General features: G+C 40.7%; 2 protein-coding genes across 2 annotated transcripts in view; both read right to left on the bottom strand.

Annotated features, from left to right (window-relative positions):
* The window catches only part of LOC126108285 (uncharacterized), a 235549-nt gene extending 228842 nt beyond the window's left edge, over positions 1 to 6707 (bottom strand). The window contains exon 1 of the mRNA XM_049913509.1: positions 4443 to 6707. Within this exon, the coding sequence (XP_049769466.1) occupies positions 4443 to 4514 (72 nt within the window). The 5' untranslated portion in view covers positions 4515 to 6707. The remainder of the gene's footprint in view (positions 1 to 4442) is intronic.
* Positions 6708 to 19623: 12916 nt separating this feature from the next.
* Positions 19624 to 23709, bottom strand: part of LOC126108963 (RNA polymerase II subunit A C-terminal domain phosphatase SSU72) — a 49878-nt gene continuing 45792 nt past the window's right edge. Inside the window, exon 5 of the mRNA XM_049914356.1 lies at positions 19624 to 22378. Within this exon, the coding sequence (XP_049770313.1) occupies positions 22277 to 22378 (102 nt within the window). The 3' untranslated portion in view covers positions 19624 to 22276. The remainder of the gene's footprint in view (positions 22379 to 23709) is intronic.

Raw genomic sequence — 23709 nt, 5'->3', positions numbered from 1 at the left:
AAAAATCTCTAAAAGATTAATCCTGTTTACTCCTCCACCCCTCTCTCCCTTCCCTCCATTAACCCCATCCCCTTGCTCCTATCTCCCCCCCCCCCCCGTCTTAATTGCTTCATGACACTACAGTGGGACATACATAAAGATAAATTATTAAGTAAAATGAACAGTTTGTGCTATGCTTTAAGTATTTTAAGTAAAATCTGTGATATCGAAACACTAAAATGTGCCTACTTTGCATTAGTACACTCAATAATTACATACTGCATTCCTTTTTGGGGCTTCTCCCATAAGAATGTATTTATTATGCAGAAGCGAATAATAAAGACAATGAAACAAGTACCCCTGTCTTCCACCACAAAACATCTCTTTAAGGAGCTCAGTATTTTGCCAGTGCCTTGTATCTATATTCATGAAACAGTGTGTTTTATTCATGAAAATCTCCATATATTTACAAAAAAATAGAGATGTTCATTATCATAATACTCGTCATTCCAATGACATATTTATAGGTGATCAAAGGCTACATTAAGGGCACAGTAGTGTAAGGCACAGGGGAGTACTTCTGTATACGAAGCTACCTGAAAATGTCAGGTCTTGCCAGAAAGGATTCAGATCCAAAATAAAGTCAATCCTACAGAAGCACTGCTTCTATTCAGTGGAAGAATTTATGAATAGTAATCTAAAACAATTTTTGTAATGTATTTTACTGCATGTGTTAAAATATTACTTTCAACTGACTTATTTGACTCTATTCACAGATATAACTGTTCCTTGTTATGGCTCATCTGCACTTATGATAACACAATGTAAATAGTGTTACTCTGTAATCATTCTCTGATGACAGTATGTGTTGTCGTTGTTGTTGTTGTTGTTGTTGTTGCTGTTGTCGTCTTCAGTCCTGAGACTGGTTTGATGCAGCTCTCCATGCTACTCTATCCTGTGCAAGCTTCTTCATCTCCCAGTACCTACTGCAACCTACATCCTTCTGAATCTGCTTGGTGTATTCATCTCTTGGTCTCCCTCTACGATTTTTACCCTCCACGCTGCCCTCCAATACTAAATTGGCGATCCCTTGATGCCTCAGAACATGTCCGACCAACTGATCCCTTCTTCTAGTCAAGTTGTGCCACAAACTACTCTTCTCCCCAATCCTATTCAACACCACCTCATTAGTTACGTGAACTACCCATCTAATCTTCAGCATTCTTCATGACAGTATCTAACATACCAAAAAAGCTATGATTCACTATGTACAGCATATAATTTATATAGATGTATATCTTAAGAATGTCTACACTTATGCATGTAACTGCCTACCTACAAAATAAGTATATGTATCAAAGCAATTTAAATGTAACTTATCCTACATCTATGTGTAATAACACAACAAGATTTCTGGATGAATAAATAAATGAAATGAATGAAATAATGCTTGTTATTTACAGAAAAACAATTCCATAGTAACAGCCCCTTCCAAGATGTTGTAAACCTTATTTTGAATCGCCAATTCTAAATATATTCCCCTTCTCATCCTCCTTTTAATTTTTATTTTTATTAATTTATCATATGTACAATGACAGCTTATATTTTATATGTCTCTAAGAGTTTTATATGTCTGTAAGAGTTATATTGGAATCATAAGAAAATGTGGTATGCAATATGAGAAAATAGGAACAAGTAATGTAAGGTTGCACAATTTCCAGTGTACCATTAACACTAATACTTGAGTGGTTTTTATATGATTTTAATTCCGGATTGTGTTTTAGTTAATCTGATGTTTGGTGGTTATGTAGTTTTATTACGCAAGGCAATGTGGATGCTTGGCGTACGCTATTGATGACACTGACATATGGTGACTCAAAAGTACATCATCTCACAGTGTTTGAATTTCCTATATGGCGTTCATGCATTTGTTCCATTTGTGGAAACGAAAATGTGTGGGAGCCACTTGTCCCTCAACTATTTCTATGTTTTGTAAAGTATTTAAAGCATTTATGAAGTTTCACTGATGATATTCTGTAAGTTGTAAAAATAAAAAATTTAAAAATTAAAAAACAAAAATTGCTTGTTAACAATTTGCCTTATCTACACTAGCACTGCCCAGTGGCCTGTTCCACTGTGATATTTTCAACTGATCTAAAACAGTTATGCACTGTTTTGTAAACATGCATCTTTGTAAGTCTTTGTAAAATGATTTCTGTGAATTGTTTACTGATGAAATTGTTATATACCAGGTAATGATGAGAAAAGGTAACAGTGAATAAACAAATGCATCATGCGCTGGTACGTATGTGGTCACATATCTAGCACTGCCTAGTGGTTTAGTCCAGTTTGTTTCTAATTTGTTCCTTTGTAGCAGTTTGCACTTTTCTCTAAGTTACTAATGTTGACAAGATACACTGTACCTACTGAAGAGTTTTCTGTAATTGCTGAAATAGTGACAAGCTAAAAACTATATTCTACTCACTGTACTATGTCTCTAATCAATGGTGAAACATAACATATTTTCATATCTCTTGATATGTGTTTTGTGCTGTATTTTATAGCCTTTGAAATTGATGGAACAGTTGAAAGTGTAAGGCGATTCTGGAAATAATAAAAAAAGTGTGGTCAAGACATCTGCATCCAAATGGCACTTTCGTGCAAATTGCAGCTGACAAGAAGTATGGTACCAACTATCTTAGTTTTAATGTTATTTGATAATAAATTCATTTCAGGAATGGTTCATTTTGGATTTTTTCATTGCAAGTTGGCAGTTCATAAGTCGTAGAACAATGTTAGTTTATGGTTATACCTGCTGGCAAATACATACCCAGTCCACACACAGATTGCAGTTTCCACTTACCTCTGACCTAATACGATAAATGTGAGCACATGGGGTAAATGTTAACTTTTTTGTCACAACCAACAGATTACTGAATCCAGGATTAGAGTTCATATGAGCATGTCATTTGAGTCAATATTTGTCAGATTCTGCTGGATCAAGAAGTCTCACACATATTGTAAATTTTTAATAGCATTTTCTGAATTCTATTTTCATCCACCATGTATAGCAAACAGAACAAAATGATACAATAAATAAAACTGAACAACATATGGTGCAGTACACACAAGTTTCTACCCAGTCTCATCTGTGAAAAATATGGACAAGAAACTGAATGAAACTAGCAATTGGTATGCATTTATATAACTGAATTATGATTGTTCATGTAGGCCTATGATACCCTCATTTTATTTGTTTGTTATGTTCAGTGATTGTTCACGTAATTTAACTGCCTTGCTCCCAATGCAGTACTTCCAAGCTATCTAAAACATATGGTACAAGAGGAGACAAGGCAAAGTAACTGTATCTCGTATTGCCTTGATATATTGCTGACAGAAAGCTCTCAGATTTCCAGCAGAGTAGCATATTTTAATAAAGCTACTTGGCTCGAAAACTTAAAGCACCTCATCAATAAGGCGAAGTCACAACATTCTTAACCATAATGAAAAAAACAGAGAGAAGATAACCTGACTTGAGTCAATATCAGCTGAGAACTGCATGTCATATTTGTTGTTTCGATAAACAAAACACGCTTTTAACTGTTTTAACCGCACTAAAATGCTAGGACAACGGTTTACATATTGAAAAGAGCAACATATCAGGTGTAAACGAAAGCTATTGTTGGGAAGAGCGTTTTACTGATTCAACAGTTGCAGTCAAAACAAAGGATGCGTGAGATTAAAGTTTGTGCCAACACGTAATTCTAGCATTGGTAATCTGTTAAGACGATGGTTCGTCGTGCTGTTTGTACTCTCGGCAGCTCACGCTAACACACGCAGTCAGGCGAAATAAAAATATATAACAGGTACACAGCCATTCTATTTACTGACATCCCGCAACGTCAATACTTCTGAGAAGCTATTTCAACTCTGCAAAGCCATTGCATGAACATTATGTGTACTTACAGAACACCCAGTCTCGATCAATGAACGAGTGGATCCCCCTCTTAGATGATCTTACTTTTCTTTGTCAAATCCCAGTCTATTTACGTTCACTACCGATTGCACCTTCAAACGGTATTTTGCTTTATCGCGTCGGTGCGAATGTCTTCTCATTAATATCGGTTTACAGTACACGCAGACTTCAAATCCGCGACTAACTAGTGATGATCCCCACCCACGCTAAGCATGACACAACTGGAGCATTAGTCATCGGAAACTTAGCATCAGCTGCGCCAAACAAAGACGTCATCCTGTCTGCTATCATCATCACACTTTTTCTCTCTCTCTTTTCCCTTCCTCAATCGACCGCATTCATAACAGCTAATACGCAATACGCCAGATTCACAATGGTTTAGACAGAACGATCTTCCAAAATAAAAGCACTCTGATGACAATTTACAAATCCAAAAATGGACACGAAAGCGCTTATGTGAAGGTGGTTTTTCTGCTCTATTACGCACCAACTTGATCGCCTTCCTGATGTCTTCCAAGATGCGATCCTTAACAACGGAATTATCGTCGTGTAACTCCATTTTGGCCACGTCGTTTCGGACGACGGCTCCAATTTTTGATACTAAAGCTGAATTTGTTACATGTCAGCTGCCTTACAGAGCACAAATCACGTTAGGTTGGTCCGCACCAGACCCCACGACGGCCATTTTTATGAGGAGTTGAGGACGTTCGAGAGCTTCGCTGCGGGAAACTAATCGATTGACAGGACAAAACACTGACACTGCTGCGTTCTGCAGCGCCTTCGTATTGTATGTGTTTATGTTTGGATAATGAACGGAAAGAAGAGATGGAAATGTATTGTACAAGCTTATCACCATAAATAAAATAATCTACGCACAATAACATAAATATTCAGAACTTCCCGTAAACTACACGTGTGGGCAAATAAAACCGTAAGAATGATGTATGATGTTTATTTTGAGTAACACTGGATGATTTCGTGCGCCTATTTTTAAAGTGTATAAAAATTTTTAGTTCTTATGGCAGAAATACCTTAGTTTGACATAGCCTTACGCTTTATACAATAGACGTAAGCCATGAGCCAACGTTAGAGTTTTAGAAATAAAATAATTGTCATTGGGATTTGCGCCACAGTCGACTTGAAGGAGTACTAATGAAATCACGTTTAAACTAAACTATTGTAATTGTCATGATTAACTAGGAAATGCTAATTATTTCCACTAATAGTTGATAATTTATCTCATCGCATGTAATTTTTTTACTAATTTATTCAAAGGCGAATGCATTGGGTTACTGGCTCTACCTTACGCCCACGTTAAAATAAATTGCGAGTCGTAATCCTTTATGTAATTTGTTTTGAATGCTATTTCATGTTCACAAATAAATAAATTTGCAACTGACAAAGCAAACATACGTCAGATAACGTTAAAGACAATTAATTGTAGTGCTGCACAAATAAAACTGGTTTGCTATGTACGAGGATCTAGTCTTAAAACTAGTGTGCAGATATCTTGTTTTACGTAATCTGGATTATCCAGAATAATTCAAGTGTAGTGTATGCCACACAGTAAGGCTGTTGTTTTGTTGTTGTCAGTGCAAAGACTGGCTTGATGCAGCTCTCTGCACTATCTTGTGCAATCCTTTTCATCTTTGAATAACTAGGCCTACTGCAATCTACACCAGTTTGAACCTAAATCTGCTTACTGTATTCAGCCATTAGTCTCCCTGTACAACTTTTATTCACCACACTTGTTTTCATGAGCAAAATGACTGTCCCTTCATTACTCAGAATGTGTTGTAAGCCTGCCTGTGATATTTCATCTCCATTTTTGGAAAATAAATACAGGACAACAGTGAACACTGAAAAAATACATTCCCTGCAGTGATTTTCTGTCTTCCATCATTTCATGTTAGTTGAACCATAGCAAATGCACAAGGGCCACAACTACTAAAGTTTCCGTAGCAGTTTTTTCACCTTCAGCATACATCTAATACATTTCTTCCTAAACACTGAGGTCCTTCTCACTCATAGCTGGTACCTTAGCTCAATACATGTTATGTAAGATCAGTGAAGCAATTGCGAAACTCAAACAATGGAAAATCCAGGATGGAATGTAACAATATTAAGAAAAGGATTGTTGCTACTCACCGTATAGTGGAGATGCTGAGTTGCAGGTAGGCACAACAACAAGGCTCTCACAAAATAAGCTTTCAGCCAACAAGAATTTTGTCAAAAATAGGCAACAGACACACACACTCACTGATGCAAACACAACTCTCACAAACACATGACCACATTCTCGGGCAGCTAAGCCAAACTGTCTCTGGCTTCAGCTGTCAGAGACTGTGATCATGTGTGTGTGCATTTCGTTTGCATCAGTGTGCGTGTGTTTCTGTTGCCTATTTTTGACGAAGGCCTTGTTGGCCGAAATATTATTTTGTGACAGTCTTTTTGTTGCGCCTATCTGTGACTCGGCATATATGGTGAGTAGCAACTATGCTTTTCATAATATTAATAGCCAAACTCATTCATTCTCGACCTAAAGACTAATATGCCTTTTCTAATTGTGTTGTTAAACACATGACAAAAGAGAAAATAATGTCTTTAACAAAAATAATAAACAAAACATTACATGAAGGTGCCCATCCAGAATGCCTAAAACTGTCTGTAATCAAGCGTATCCATGAGGAAGATAATGCATAATCATCTGACAATTATCAATGCTTTTCACATGTCCCAATAATTTGTAGTACACTGGACTCGCATTCGGGAGGACGACGGTTCAATCCCGCGTCCGGCCATCCTGATTTAGGTTTTCCGTGATTTCCCTAAATCGCTCCAGGCAAAAAAAAAAAAAAAATCTCTTACCTGTTTGCAAAGCTGTGCCATCCCTTGGACCCTTTCCGTTTATTATGCACATATAAACTGAATCTTCCTGGCAGATTAAAACTGTGTGCCGGACCGAGACTCGCACTCGGGACCTTTGCCTTTCGCGGGCAAGTGCTCTACCAACTGAGCTACCCAAGCACGGCTCACGCCCCATCCTCACAGCTTTACTTCTGATAGTACCTCGTCTCCTACCTTCCAAACTTAACAGAAGCTCTCCTGCGAAAAGGCAAAGGTCCCGAGTTCGAGCCTCGGTCCGGCACACAGTTTTAATCTGCCAGGAAGTTTCATATCAGCGCACACTCTGCTGCTGAGTGAAAATTTCATTCTGGGCACATATAAATTGTCTACCCTCCATATTGCCCGATGAGACAGTACTCTATGCGGATGACACCACACTCATTTTCTGAGAATACCAACCTAGGTGAGTTAGAAAATAATGCAGCAGTTGCAATAAGTAGGTGTGGGCTATCTTCTCATTTCATGCTAATCCAAACTCATAAAAATAGCAAAATATAAAACATTTTATTTATGTTAAATGTAACCAAAGAGGAAACTAATAGCTTCCATATTTTAATGTACACTCCTGGAAATGGAAAAAAGAACACATTGACACCGGTGTGTCAGACCCACCATACTTGCTCCGGACACTGCGAGAGGGCTGTACAAGCAATGATCACACGCACGGCACAGCGGACACACCAGGAACCGCGGTGTTGGCCGTCGAATGGCGCTAGCTGCGCAGCATTTGTGCACCGCCGCCGTCAGTGTCAGCCAGTTTGCCGTGGCATACGGAGCTCCATCGCAGTCTTTAACACTGGTAGCATGCCGCGACAGTGTGGACGTGAACCGTATGTGCAGTTGACGGACTTTGAGCGAGGGCGTATAGTGGGCATGCGGGAGGCCGGGTGGACGTACTGCCGAATTGCTCAACACATGGGGCATGAGGTCTCCACAGTACATCGATGTTGTCGCCAGTGGTCGGCGGAAGGTGCACGTGCCCGTCGACCTGGGACCGGACCGCAGCGACGCACGGATGCACGCCAAGACCGTAGGATCCTACGCAGTGCCGTAGGGGACCGCACCGCCACTTCCCAGCAAATTAGGGACACTGTTGCTCCTGGGGTATCGGCGAGGACCATTCGCAACCGTCTCCATGAAGCTGGGCTATGGTCCCGCACACCGTTAGGCCGTCTTCCGCTCACGCCCCAACATCGTGCAGCCCGCCTCCAGTGGTGTTGCGACAGGTGTGAATGGAGGGACGAATGGAGACGTGTCGTCTTCAGCAATGAGAGTCGTTTCTGCCTTGGTGCCAATGATGGTCGTATGCGTGTTTGGCGCCGTGCAGGTGAGCACCACAATCAGGACTGCATACGACCGAGGCACACAGGGCCAACACCCGGCATCATGGTGTGGGGAGCGATCTCCTACACTGGCCGTACACCACTGGTGATCGTCGAGGGGACACTGAATAGTGCACGGTACATCCAAACCGTCATCGAACCCATCGTTCTACCATTCCTAGACCGGCAAGGGAACTTGCTGTTCCAACAGGACAATGCACGTCCGCATGTATCCCGTGCCACCCAACATGCTCTAGAAGGTGTAAGTCAACTACCCTGGCCAGCAAGATCTCCGGATCTGTCCCCCATTGAGCATGTTTGGGACTGGATGAAGCGTCGTCTCACGCGGTCTGCACGTCCAGCACGAACGCTGGTCCAACTGAGGCGCCAGGTGGAAATGGCATGGCAAGCCATTCCACAGGACTACATCCAGCATCTCTACGATCGTCTCCATGGGAGAATAGCAGCCTGCATTGCTGCGAAAGGTGGATATACACTGTACTAGTGCCGACATTGTGCATGCTCTGTTGCCTGTGTCTATGTGCCTGTGGTTCTGTCAGTGTGATCATATGATGTATCTGACCCCAGGAATGTGTCAATAAAGTTTCCCCTTCCTGGGACAATGTATTCACGGTGTTCTTATTTCAATTTCCAGGAGTGTATTACCTGAAATACCTAAGCATAAATAAATTGCACACCTGATTCTCACGTGTGATTTATCTGCTGTATAAGTTTAGACGCTGTGTTGTTGAAACTCTCGTACTGTGCACCTAGTTTTCTTTCTTCAATTCCCACCTGACTTGCAGAATTCTGCTATGGGGAAACCACCCTGGATCAAAGTCTCTGTTTAAATGACAAAAAAGCTATAAGATGTGTTGCAGGACTATCATCGTAGGAATCGTGTAACTTTTTAAACAAAATTAATATTATGACAGGCCGTAGTATGTATGTTTATAGCTCTCTAGCAGATACTAAAGGAAACCTGGCTAACTTTGATCTTAGGATCTCAGTACACCACCATAACTCAAGAAATGAACATGCAATTGATAAGCCATATGCCAATCTAGCAAAAGTCCACTACAGTTATAATGTGTGGTCTCACTCACACATTACTTAACAATGCTGTTTCAGTACCTGTGAATAAACTGAAGAATATAGTAACAAAAACTGGTAAAAGGTAAAGCTTTATATGTGGTGGAGGAATTTGAAGAATGTAATGGTGACCTAAAATTTTTTTCTGAATTATCTATATATGACTATAAGTTGTAATATTTTATAAAGTTATAATTGAGGTACATTGTAGTAAAGTAATAACTTAGGTTCATGCCTGTGTCTAATGTTACATGTAGCCGATGAGCCATGTAAGAACACTGTAATGTAGTTATAGATGTATACAAACTTTATTTGATGGCACCAGTTGCATGTAGACATGTTTAAAGGCAAATAAATATTCTGTTCTATCCAGTTCTGTTTTATGTCCATCAACTACCATCAGTACTTGCACTTTTTGAAAATAGAATGTTATTGGATGGATAAAAAAATTTACTCACCTAGTGGCAGAAGGAGAACACACTTATAAAGATATTTAAATTCGCAAGCTTTTGGAGCCAGTGGCTCCCTCCTTTTGGCAGAAGGGTTGAAACAGGAGGAGGAGCAGTGAAAGAAAAGGGTTGGTTTGGTTTAGGAAATGGCGATATTTTGGAAAAGTTGCCCCAACAGTCAGTCTTTCCGTCTCATCCCATCTGACAAATCTTCCCTGATGCAAGGTTGTGGGTGGCTTTTCCAAATATTCCCCATTTCCTAAACCTCACCAGTCCTTTCTGCTTCACCCCTCTTCCTTCCCATCAACCATACAGCCAGGAGGAGCCACTGGCTCTGACAGCTTGCAGATTTAAATACCTTTATATGTGTGTTCTCCTGGTACCACTCGGTGAGTAGATTTTTTTATGTATCTAATTACACCGATCAGCCAGAACATGATGTCTACCCACCTAATAGGTGTGTCCGCCTTTGGCACAGATAACAGCACCGAGGTGCCACGGCATGAAAGCAATGAGACCTTTCTAGGCCACTGGAGGGAAGAGGCAACAAATATGCGCACACGCACAAGTCACCTAATCCCCGTAAATTCCGGGGAGGGGGTGATGAGTTCTGATGCTACGTTCAGTCGCATCCCAGATGTGTTCGATCGGGTTCGGATCTGGAGAGTTGGAGGCCAGCACATCAATTGGAACTTGCCACTGTGTTTCTCAAACTACTGTATCACATTCTTGGCCTTATGACATGGTGCATTGTATTGCTGAAAAATGCCACTGACATTGGGAAATGTGATTGTCACAAAGGAATGTACGTGATCTGCAACCAGTGTACGATACTCCTCGGCCATCACGGTGCCTTGCACAGATGCCAATGTGAATGTTCTTCAGAGCGCAATGGAACCGCCACCGGCTTGCCTCTGTCTCACAATACAGGTGTTGAGCAGCTGTTCCACTGGAAGATGTCGTGATGTTAACAGTGGTACAGGCACGGTTGCCAGCTGTGGAGGCCCATCGTTAGGAGTGTTCGGTGCACTGTGTGTTCAGACACACTTGTACTCTGCCCAGCATTAAAATCTGATGTTAGTTCCACCACAGTTCACCGCCTGTCGTGTTTTACCAGCCTGCCCAACCTACGATGTCTCGTATCTGTAACAAGGGATGGCTGCCAAATCCTACATCATCTGGACGTGGTTTCACCTGGGGTTCACCACATGTTGACGACACTCACCACTGCAACACCCGACAAATCGTGCAGTTTCCAAAATGCTCATGCGGAGCCTCCGTGCCATCACAATGTGTCCTCAGTCAGATTCAGATAGGTCACACGTCTTCACCATTCTACGCACGGACAGCGTGCTCACTAATACTACATGCAGTGTGCGTGTGTTTGACTAGCAGTCATACCTCACCAGGTGATGCTGCTATCGCACGGACGGTTTTGTATCGATAGTAGATCAGCAGTCAGAATGTTGTGGCTGATCAGGGTACACAGTAATTGCACTTTGATATTTTGCATCTTTTTCATGTGTAATGTTTCCTCCACTCACTCACTGTGACTTATTGTGTACCATACATCTTGTCAAGAAAGAGAACTAACATTTACTTCCATAATCTGCAAACCATTGTAAAGTGGCTGGCAGTGGGTATTTTCCATTGTACCTCACAGTATTTTTTCCTGCTTCATTTGCATACGGAGTGCAGGAAGAATGACTAATTGCATCTGTGATGTTGTAATTAGACCAACCTTGTCCACACAGTTCCTACAGTAGCAATTCGTAAGATCCTGTGGTATATTCTTATACAGCTCACTTAACAATAGTTCTCGAAGCTGTCAGGTGACTGTGTCTACCGTTGCATGTGTTTCAGCATCTCCGTGACACTCTCCCGTGACTGAAACAAACCTGTGAGTATTTGTGCTGCCCTTCTGTGTACACATTCCGTGTCCTCTGCTGGTCCTACCTGTTATGGGTCCCACACACTTAAGCAATATTCTAAGAAGGGACACTCAATTGATACGTAACCAGTCCCACTACATTTTCATAGTGTCTTGCTGATGAACCAAAATCTCCCATATACATTACCTATGACTAAGCCTGTGTGATCATTCCATTTAATATTCCCACAAATTTTAACTCTGTGGAGCCCTGGAGCCATGTTGAATTTTAGTGGTTTCAACTGTTCCTCAGAGCAACTGCCACTAGTAACTATAAGGAGCGTTCAAAAAAAAAAATGAGCTGGAGGAATAATTACGGAAACCAGTACCTGTATGTTAGAAGTATTGATCCTGGCTGTTGAGACACTTGTCCCACTGTGACACAAGGCGGTGTATGGCTGTATCATAAAATTCCCGGGGCTGCAATGTTAACCAGTTCCACACGTACAGCGAGACATCATCATCCGATGTGAATCGTTTGGCCCTCAGAGCCTTTTTAAGGGGACCAAAAATGGTCCCCTTCTGATTCACTTCCTGCAGAATGGGACAACAGTGAATGCCCAGCATTACTCGCAAACCTCGAGCACCCTTCACCAAGCGATCAAACCGAAATGACCGGGCAATCTCACCCGTGGGGTCATTCTGCTCCACAACAAAGCAAAGCCTCATACGGCCAACACAGTCGTCGCACTCCTGCAGAAATTCAAATGGGAGGTTCTCGGCCACCATCCATACACTCCAAACCTCTCTCACTGTGATTACGCCATTTTTGGTCCCCTTAAAAAAGGCTCTGAGGGGCAAACGATTGACCTCGGATGATGACATCCAGCTGTACGAGTGAAACTGGTTAACATTGCAGCCCCAGGAATTTTACGAGACAGCCATTCACTGCCTTGTGTCACAGTGGGACAAGTGTCACAACAGCCAGGGTCAATATTTGTAACATACAGGTACTGGTTTCTGTAACTATGCCTCCGGCTCATTTCTTTTTGAACACCCTCTTATATACTACTCACCCTGTGGCAGTACTTCTATACCTACCTTAGTAGAGGAACATTTGGAAATTGAGTAAAACATGTCTGTTTTAGCTTTGCTATCATCGATTTTAGTTCCAGTGTTGTCCATGAATGTCTGGGCACTAATTGTAGCACCAATGACAGCCTTTATGTATCACCAGAATTACTTTGTGTTTTTTTAAAGAGAGCATTCAGTCAGATTCTGCTACAAAGAAAGAATGAAGTCCTTACATCTGTACAGAAACCATTAAACGGTATTTGACTTGCTACCCAAAAACTGAAACTGAGAACATCTCAGAGCAAATGAGATGCACAAATGCCAAACTCAGACTGAAGTGGAGATGATGTCAACTTCATAAGAGTGTCGCTGGATGGGACTGGCTTAAGAAATACCTCATGGGATGTCTCGAGACTCCTCAGACAGACTGCAGAAAGGAACAGGATTTTAAAACAAATTTTCTAAAATGTGTTTAGCCTCTACAGTCTAACCTGTGACACTGTGGTGAGGTACAGACAACCTAACATACGTATTCCTGCCCAAGTGTCCTATCCAGTGGTCTCAAGGACCTCTTCTGGGCACTCTGAATGTAACTGACATTGCCCACTCCTGGGCTAAACTATTCTAGCGAATACACTTCTTTTTAAATATGTAATTTATGTTATAAATGTTGTAAGTGTAAACAATTATGTTAACATAGTACTGTATTCAAAACTATCTCGATCACATTTGGTAGATTTCTACCGGGTTCAACTCTTATGAGTTATCATCAGAGTTAAAAATGCAAAAAACAAAAAAGTTTTATTAAATATAAAAATTAAAAAGTTCAAGACAAAGAGAAAAAAATAAAAGTATACCCAATATATTGTTACAAAATAAATGTATCACACACTCATCTAGCACCTATCTCAGTCACTTGAGATCAACTGCCATGCCTACTCCTACATCCTACGTATAAAATCATTAAGTTCATAGGGGACATGTGAGCATACTTGGCATGCATATCCAAAAGGTACAGTTCAGATTTGTAATATGATTCTTCCGGCATAAATATTTGAACATCAGATTTACATTCTAAGAGCACATAACCCTCCATGTGAAAAATATTGTAATGTAATTGATGGTTTAACTTCTGTAAATGAAAAATTTTTAAACATACTATGCATCTATAGCAAAACAGACAGATATGAATTTTTCATGGGCATTCTGCTAAGTGATATCTCTGTCTACTAATGTGTATTTGGCTTGTTTCACACCCATAAAATGCAATTTAATGAGGGGATTTAAGGAACACAGAATGTAATGAATGAAGTTTCATTGTACTGAACACCACCACACTCCCCCACATGTGTACATTCGATCCTAAAGCTGTGAGCGAGCATGTGTCTACCTAAACCCCCACGACATGTCTTGTACAGGGCTGTTCTGCTATATGAGTACTGCATGTTAGTCTTGCTGAACAGTTTTGGGCTATGAAAACTTACTTTCTTAAAGATTAGTTGCTGCATAATGTAATGAGAAACAGATTGTTGAAAGGCAGAAGGCAAGAACACGGTTTCCTGCACAATGTAAGAAGCCAGGATGGCTCAATGATGTACCACCAGAAAGCAAGCAAATGTTATGCCAAGCATATTATCAAAAATGAGAGTCATGAAGGGAAGGCAGGATATAGGGTTGTGAGTTGAAATTTCAGAGAATTAGAATGGGACTTACTAGAATGGATAGAGCAAGCAATTAGATGGTGAGAGAAATAATGAGAGAAAAGCCCATCCACAAGACCAAAGAAAAGACAAGATTAAAATTATCTGGGCATGTCAAAAGTTTCATAGTTAGCGGGATACTGAGACAGGCTCATGAAATGGTAGGCAGAGGCAAGAGACCTAGAGGAAGCCTGAGGGACTGTCAGAATGAAGGAATGCAGAGAGAAAAGAAAAATGTGATGGGAGGGCAGGGGAAGAGGGGCAGGAAACTGTAGAAGAAGATGATGATTCCATAAACCAACATCTCTCTCTCTCTCTTCTTTCTTTGAATTCTCACAGTAAGTAACTAAAAATATTACAAATTTCCCCCACAGTAACCAACTTTTGGCCATCTACCAAACAAACTGCTATAAATGTGCAATAAATATTCAAATAACGATTTTTAAATAAGTAAAATGCTGCATTGAAGCAACAAGATTTTTTATATGAATGCATGATGTCCGTTCTTTTTTGACATGTCCGAAAGAAGAGACACCCCACGAAATCTGCAGCTATGAAAAATATTATGCAAAGCGAAAGTGGAGGAGGGAGAAAGGGAAGGAACTAATATCAGCTGCATTGGGACTTTGTGTGGAATCAACAGTGACAAGTAAAAATATGTGCTGGACCAGAACTCGAACCCTTGATCTGCTTACCAGGCAGCTGCACTAAGCACTGCACCACACTGACACAGTGTTAATTGCAAATGCACAGACTGTCTCAGTACACTCCTTGGCTGACTCACAATTTCACCTAGTGCCACCTTACCCACAGTCCTTGTCCATATCCTCCATGCTAGAAAATTTTATATTCCCACTGGAGGTCAAATGTAAATGTGCATCTGTGCAGGTCATTGTGGATTCATACCCCATCAAGGTGTATCAATTATATGAATGGATGCACGGTGTCTGTTCCTTCGGATGTGTCCGAAAGAACAGACACAGTGCGGGCTTCACAGCAGTGATACATATTATGTAAATGGAAGGTGGAGGTAGACGAAAGGAAAGGAAAATGAAGGAACTAATTACAGCAGCTGTGTCAGGACTTTATGCAGAATCAGTGGAGAAAAGTGAAAATGTGCCGATTACGAACAGTGTCTGTTCTTTCAGACACGTCCAAAAGAACAGATGCTGAGCATTCGTATAATTGATACACCTCGATGGGCTACAAATCTGCAACCGTCAATGTGGGTACACGTTTTATGTTCAACCTCCAATGGGTGTCTAAAATTAGTGAGCACCGAGAACGTAGAAGGGGATGGTGGATAAGCGGTGGCACTATGTGAAATTGAGTCGACTGAGGAGCACACCACGATAGTCTGTGTATTTGCAATTAACACCGTATCCAAAGGCGCAGTGGTTAATGCGACAGCATACTAAGCAGAAGATCCCGGGTTCAAGTCCCGGCCCTGAATGTTACACTTTTGCTCGTCACCACTGAGTCCGCAAAAAGTCCCGATGCAACTAGTATGGTTAGTTCCTTTCTCCCCCCTTCACCTTCAATGTATGTAATAAGTATCACAACTGAAGTTTTGCATCGTGCCAGTCCTTTCATACATTTCGAAAACACATTCACGTTATTGATACACCTCGATGGGCTACGAATCCCCAACTGTCAGTGTAGATTGAGATTTGTGTTTGACCTCCAATGGGAGACGGCAGATACCTGGTGGCGTTAGGTGAGAGTGAGAGTTGGCAAAGGAGCCCAGACAGTATTTTAAATGGAAGAACTATATTAAAACTGAGTTACACACACCTCGACACCTCTTCGACAATCGGCAAGTTAAGTAATTGAAATGTAGCCATCAAAGCTGGTTATGTTTTACACTGACAAGCAAAAGTTATTTCTGTGCAGGCTTTCAGAGCTGGAAGTACTAAAATGTGTTGCCCTCAACTTTAAGGACAATGAGGAGTTATGGCTTGAGAGAGGTACAGCAACATGCATTGCCAATAGAGAATCTGTCAGAATCTCTGGAAAAATCCATAACTTGGTGACCAAGATAATGCCTTCTCCTCCCGGGTGCATGATGTCCGAGAGCCGGCTGGATCGTCTAGTCAAGCTGTGTGCGTGTATTGTACAGCTAACAAATATCGCATGCCTCACTGTGGATTATTAAAGGAATTTCTAGCAAACCGATATGTGAAGCTTGGTATAATCTTTTGTAGTGACAACAGTTAACCACTGCGTGAATTTCAATTTAATACATGAAGTAACTTCCAAAATAACTGAATTCTTCTAAAACAAAATTAAGACTTTGATAAATACCTTCCCCAAATGCCAATATGTACTGTTTAAAAGTCAGTTAAGAACTTCTTCTAAATAACTGATCACTAAATTACAAACACATCGACTACCACAAGGCAGCTAGTAGCTGCAGCAGAGCCTCATGTCCAACACCGTGTGCCCACTATCCACCACAGCAGAGCCTCACGTCTGATGCCATGCGCCCAGTAGCCACCACAGCAGAGCCTCACGTCTGATGCCATGCGCCCAGTAGCCACCACAGGAGAGCCTCACATCTGATGCCATGCGCCCAGTAGCCACCACAGCAGAGCCTCACATCTGATGCCATGTGCCCACTAGTGGATCACAGCAGAGCCTCACATCTGATGCCATGCGCCCAGTAGCCACTACAGCAGAGCCTCACATCTGATGCCATGCACCCAGTAGCCACCACAGCAGTGTGTCACATCTGACACTATGTGCCCAGTAGCCACCACAGCAGAGCCTCACATCTGACACTATGTGCCCAGTAGCCACCAGAGCCTTACGTTTGATGCCATGTGCCCACTAGTGACCACAGCAGAGCCTCACATCTGATGCCATGCGCCCTGTAGCCAACTCAGCAGAGCCTCAAGTCTGACGCCATGCGCCCCGTAGCCACCACAGCAGAGCCTCACGTCTGATGCCGTGTGCCCAGTAGCTGTTGACGCAGAGCCTCATAACTGATACCTTGTGCTCAGTAGCCGCCACAGCAGAACCTCAAATCTGACGCCATTTGCCCACCCAGCTACAACAGCAGAGCCTCACGTCTGACACCGTGTGCCCACTGGCTGCCGCAGCAGAACCTCACATCTGATGCCGTGTGCCTGTGACTATGACTGTGGGAGTCACTGTGTTAAACAGCATTTTGGTTAAAACGCTAAAATTCACACAATATTTTCAGTTTCAGACAACCACTATTTTTTATTAGTTGGATACTGTACTATTACTTTCATTCGTTGCTCTGCCTGAGTGAATGGGGGAGGGGTGTGAATATACATCTAGATCTATACTCTGCGAGCCACCGTGATGTGCATGGCAGAGGATACATCCCATTGTACCAGTTATTAGGGCTTCTTTCCATTCACATACGGAGCACAGGAAGAATGACTGTTTGAATGCCTCTGTGCTTGCAGTAATTATTCTAATCTTATTGTCACTATCCCTGTGAGAGCAACATGTAGGGCATTGTAGTAAATCCCAGGAGTAGTCATTTAAAGCCAGTTCTTGAAACTTTGTTAATAGACTCTCTCGGGATAGTTTACTTCCGTCTTCAAGAGTCTGTCAGTTCAGTTCCTTCAGTGTATCTGTGACTCTCTCCCACAGATTATCCCCCGTTAGTCCTGTCTGGCATGAGTCCCACACACTTGGGCAATATTACAGAACTGGTCACACGAGTGAGTTGTAAGCAATCTCTTTTGTAGACTGACTGCACTTCCCCAGTACTCAACTAATAAACATGACTTGTAAGTAAAGTACAAGTGATTGAAATTGTCCACATAGATGGTGGAAAGGGGGGATATGACAGTTGTAAAGTACCCAGTTTTGGCGGTACTCGGTAATGTAATGCTTACTTTCGTCCTTCATACGAATAAAGATGGGGTTCATTTTATTTGGTTTTTGGAATTTATTAATATGAGTTTATGTGCAAATTGATTTTGTTAATGGCACTCATCAGAGGGAAGATTACTGTGGTGTACGAGTTAAACAGGAGGCCTTTTGGCAACTGTTTTATTCAAACAATCGGCGTTCTTTCTTGTGCTTTGGTATATGGAGATTATTTTACAAATGTCTCAATGAGTCTGTGGTTAGGTCATGTGATGTAATGTTGTGTAGCTCAGAGCGCTAACCACTTTTGTTAAGGAAGTGTTAATACACTTTATGGCAAGTCATATTGATCCACAACAGTTTGTGGCTAATCTTGGATGACACTTAGATATTTTGAATTTTTTTGTGGACATTGAAATTTTCTATGGATAGTAGAAATACCATGTGGGGAACTGAGCAGTCATAACAGTAAACTTGAGCAAGTGATCAAAACCACAAAATATTGACTGTATTTACTAACTAATTACTAACTGATGAAAAGTGTGGTTTTTTTGCATAACAGGGGAGGGGGGGGGGGGGGGGGAGAGATCTGTAAATATGGAAAAATTAGCATACTGATTATTTCTGTGCTTTAATTTCTAGGACTGTGTACTCAAAGTTATAATACATAACAGATGTTTCATTCAATAATTTTTTAATTTGGTAGTTCCAGCTAGGAAGAAAAAAGAAAAATTAACCCACTTTACAGTGATGATACAGTTAATTCCATGCATCCCGAGGCTGGAGGTCACACTGTTCGTGTTTGTTTAAATAAATCCCATGTACTCTGTTGCCAACTCTTCTCAGCTAACAACATTATACAAATGAGGCTGCGCCAATGCACAGGTTTGAGCATTAACATTACTGGTTGAATGAGTGGTTTGCTAACCACAGATGTCCAGTGACACAAAGGCAGAATAAGGAAGATTAAGATTTAATATCCTCTCTCAACAATGATATCACTATAGACAGAGCACATGCTCAAGACTGAACAAGGAAATCTCAGCATTTGCTTTAAACAATTTATCTAAACAGAAAACCTAGATTCGAATAGCCAAACAGGGTGCTAAGCACTTTCTTCCCAAAAACGAGTGAAGTGTCTTACATACCATACCACGCCACTCGGTATCTAGGAAGCAAATTGCGGTCCAACAGTAATGTGTGCCTGCCTGAGCTATACCACAAGGCACTGTTTCTAATTGTATGCCATCACAAGCAGTGATGCTATCAAACCTGAATCACCTCCCATATTACAATTACAGTCGTTTATTTATAATATGGAAAAATAGGCGTTCGGCTGGGAAAAGGAAGGAAACTTTGGTACCTTCCCCTGAGGTATTGTATACAATAAAATAACACCAGAACAGTTTACAGAAATAATGATTTATAATTATAAGCACAAAAAGTTATTTGTATACATATATATATAATCGTTATGTCTCACAATATCGCCCATGGTACTAATGGATTCCTCCATATGGAACACAGGCAATTGCACACAATCCAGTAGTCTCACAGCTTGAGGTAAAAAATTGGCAAAAATCTAAGAACGGAGGGACAAGCAAAAGACATGCTAGTACAATAATCAGTTCACTTCTTCCTCATCCCTCCAGAACAAATCTGACATTAATTCTAAACACATGACATAAATAATACTTTTGCAATATAAATAGAATAACAAAAAACAGAAAACATTTAGCAGTGTGCAAATACAGCTCCGTAATTGCTTCAATTTTAGTTTCATTCAGACTGACATAGTTTACAAAAAGTAAAATACTAAATGTTAATATATGTAATCTGTTTATCAATGCATACATATCGCAACATCAGAATGGAGGAGAGATTGTTTTATGGAAGCACTGAGCAAAAGTTTCAACATTTCTCCTTAATACTAAAACTGCACTGTGGTTATATGTAGAATTGATTGAGCATTGTAAGATAAACAGATACTGTTACCTCAGGTTTATACTACACTATTTGCTGATAATTACAGATACAGAAACAACAGCTATGTCATACTTCATAGCAGAAATTACACAGATACATCTCACATGCAGAATTGAATGAAATGTATGTCGGGAAGTTCTTTTCCATTTATATCTTCTGATTAAGAAGAGAGACAAAAGTTATATTTTCACTTTCATACTTTATTTTTATAAGGAAGAAGGGAGTAAGGAAAAATCGGACATCGAGTGCATAATAAGCAGATTGCCAGAAAGGATGGGAGTGAAACTGGAATTCTTGTACAACAGCTACATGGCACATGCCCAACAGTAAAAATACCCACTGAGAGTCACTACTGTTCCAGAGTAGGACTGCTAGCAGTGAGTAAATGATGACAAGTGTATTTTGCACAGCATGTACCATTAAAATCAGAAATAAATATCCGAGCACCCTGGTAAGCAAGCACAAAATTGCATCAGTCACAGAAGGCCACCTAATACATATTAATATTCCTGAGATGCTATGAATAAATACAGATCATAAGTAGGGCAGGGGATTTAGATACTTCAATCTGCTACAAAAGTTTCTTCCTGTAGCAGTCATGGCGCTGTAACTTCCACAGCACTCTATGCTGTAACTTCCACAACACTTTACTGTAACTTCCACAACACTCTCACCTAATATCTTTTCTTCATTGAAACTGTTGCCAGAATCTATCACAGGTGTGTCATCTCTGCATCATTTTCACCCAACTGCATTCTTGCCCCTGCTGTTACCATCTTCTATGCATTCAACTTCTCCTCAGTAAGCCTTATAGTGCAATAAACATATGTACTGAAGGACTTTCAAATATCTAGAACTAAGGAGATATTAAAACATATCAGCAATTTGTGCTGCATTTGCTGGACACACAGTACACTACTGAGCGAACAAAAGGATGACAAGACCATTTGTTATTAGCACATGTCCAGCATCAGTTCATATAACTGCAACTACAAGTATGTGGGACAGACAATGTCTACACAGGAACATTCATACAAGGTATTCAGTTATCAGTATAGTTCCAGATAATCTCATATTTGCTACATTTAATCTATTAAAGTAAAAAAAAAAATAAGTGACACTACACTTAGCAACACAGTAATAACACAATTCTGAGATGACAACTGTGCACTGTCAAACAGTACAATTCTGAATTGAGAGCTCAATCTCTCGTGAAATTCTTGCACTGATGGCTGCAAAGTTATATCCTACCCCATCAATATCCTGAAAATAACTTCAGTTCCTGGTGCCCTATAAACTTTCCCGAACATTTTAAAACAAATCGGTATATATCTGCCAGCCTTTTAGCAATTGGAAAGCTTATTCCTACAATAATTTGAGCATCTGCATTTAGCTGTCATTGGATTACAATTACTTTTCAATATGAAAGGTGGACATAAAGGTAACCCGGAGAAATCTTACTGGCTGCTTGCTTAAATGAGAGTTAAATATGCTATGTATTATGCCTCAATCTCTACAGTAAGTCTTTCGCACAACAGGTTGTGGCAGTCATCTCAGAATACGCGGACCCCAATAACCAATTACGATTCTGTACGACACAGGCTGGAGGATACAGAAACCGATTAATGTGCCGGCATTTGCACACTGCTAGCTATAACTACACAGAACTGCAAGAAAAACATTATTTCTTTCCTTCTTTCTTAAAAATGTAACAAAATAAAAATGTCATAGTACAAATGCTGTAGTGGCCAATTCATCCAGTGCCACTGTTGAAATCAGTTTTTATTAAAGCTTTTTGTTTATAGACTTATAAGAGGAATTCTGACTTCCTCAATCCGAACTAACTTAACAAATATCACTCATTTCTGGAGCACCAGAAGGTAACCTGCTAAGAGAAGAGAAATTTCTTCGCCGGTTCGCACAGAAAGTGAGGTACAGACAAACGCATCGGTGTGCGAGCACACCACCGCTCCTCTCACGTCCCCTCACCAAGGGACCGGACGTCACAAAGTGCGTGCGCATGTCAGTAGAAACTTCTATCTGTCCTCTGGTCGTGCAGCATGCAGTCTCCATCAGTAGAACAGGACACAGTGGAGGATGGGACGCTGGCACTTCGACTCAAATTCGTGGAGCATTTCATCGATGTCATTATCCAGGTCTTCACTCTGTGCCATCTGAAACAGAATGGCACATTTACCAAAATTACAGCTGAAGAACAATCAGTTGTATGTGGAACAATGGATGTTAGTTTCAATTTGAATAGTACCAATCATGTATCTTCACAAATACCCCTAATTTAGAAAATACTGAATCTACAGTCGGTCCCTAAACTGAAGAGTGAACATGCCTGTCCCCGCAGTCTTTATCCAACTATGTTATGATGACCACCCCCAGGCTGTTTGATGATGTTTTGCCAGCCCTTCCACAGCCCACCTTTTAAATGAGTCGGACTGCTGTGTTCAAATATTCCTGACATTTTATTTCTCAATAAATGCATGAACACCTACATCAGTATTTAATATAACTAACACAAGAATTCACAATAGAAACTATGTGGCTTGCCACATACTGCACCGTACTGCTAAAGAGGAAACTGATTCATTGTAATTCTGTACAGCAGGTAGAGCGTTCTTCTAGGAAAGACCAGTTGCCCACCAAAAGTGCTGTTCGATCTTCAGTTTATCAACAGATTATACAGAGACCACCTGTATGCTCTGACCCATAATATAAACTATTTGTATGCATAAAATAAAGGATATATATAACAAGAATTTAGTTATTCTCATGACATCACATTCATTGGTTTCAATTCTCAAAGCAACTTCAACATAATCTAGACCTTGGGTTATGCTACAGATTGATGTGTTGCCACAAAAGTAACGTAGCAGTAAAATGAGTGTTTCCAGTGATTTGTCCATCCCCATTTGTGGACAAATCACATTCCAAAACTTCATTGTCATGCGTCACATAGACACATTTGGTATTTGTAGCTTTTAATTACCCTTAATTTATTTTTACCCTCTTGGGTAAAATAATCCGGAGGTAAAATAGTCCCCCATTCGGATCTCCGGGCGGGGACTACTCAAGAGGATGTCGTTATCAGCAGAAAGAAAACTGGCGTTCTAAGGATCGGAGCGTGGAATGTCAGATCCCTTAATTGGGCAGGTAGGTTAGAAAATTTAAAAAGGGAAATGGATAGGTTAAAGTTAGATATAGTGGAAATTAGTGAAGTTCGGTGGCAGGAGGAACAAGACTTCTGGTCAGGTGACTACAGGGTTATAAACACAAAGTCAAATAGGGGTAATGCAGGAGTAGGTTTAATAATGAATAGGAAAATAGGAATGCGGGTAAGCTACTACAAACAGCATAGTGAACGCATTATTGTGGCCAAGATAGATACGAAGCCCGCACCTACTACAGTAGTACAAGTTTGTATGCCAACTAGCTCTGCAGATGACGAAGAAATTGAAGAAATGTATGATGAAATAAAAGAAATTATTCAGAC

This window comes from Schistocerca cancellata, chromosome 11, assembly GCF_023864275.1.
Source record: "Schistocerca cancellata isolate TAMUIC-IGC-003103 chromosome 11, iqSchCanc2.1, whole genome shotgun sequence".
In the NCBI taxonomy this organism is placed as follows: Eukaryota; Metazoa; Arthropoda; class Insecta; order Orthoptera; family Acrididae; genus Schistocerca; species Schistocerca cancellata.
The sequence above is the reverse complement of the archived record's forward strand: the minus strand, read 5'-3'. Positions and strand labels throughout refer to the sequence as shown.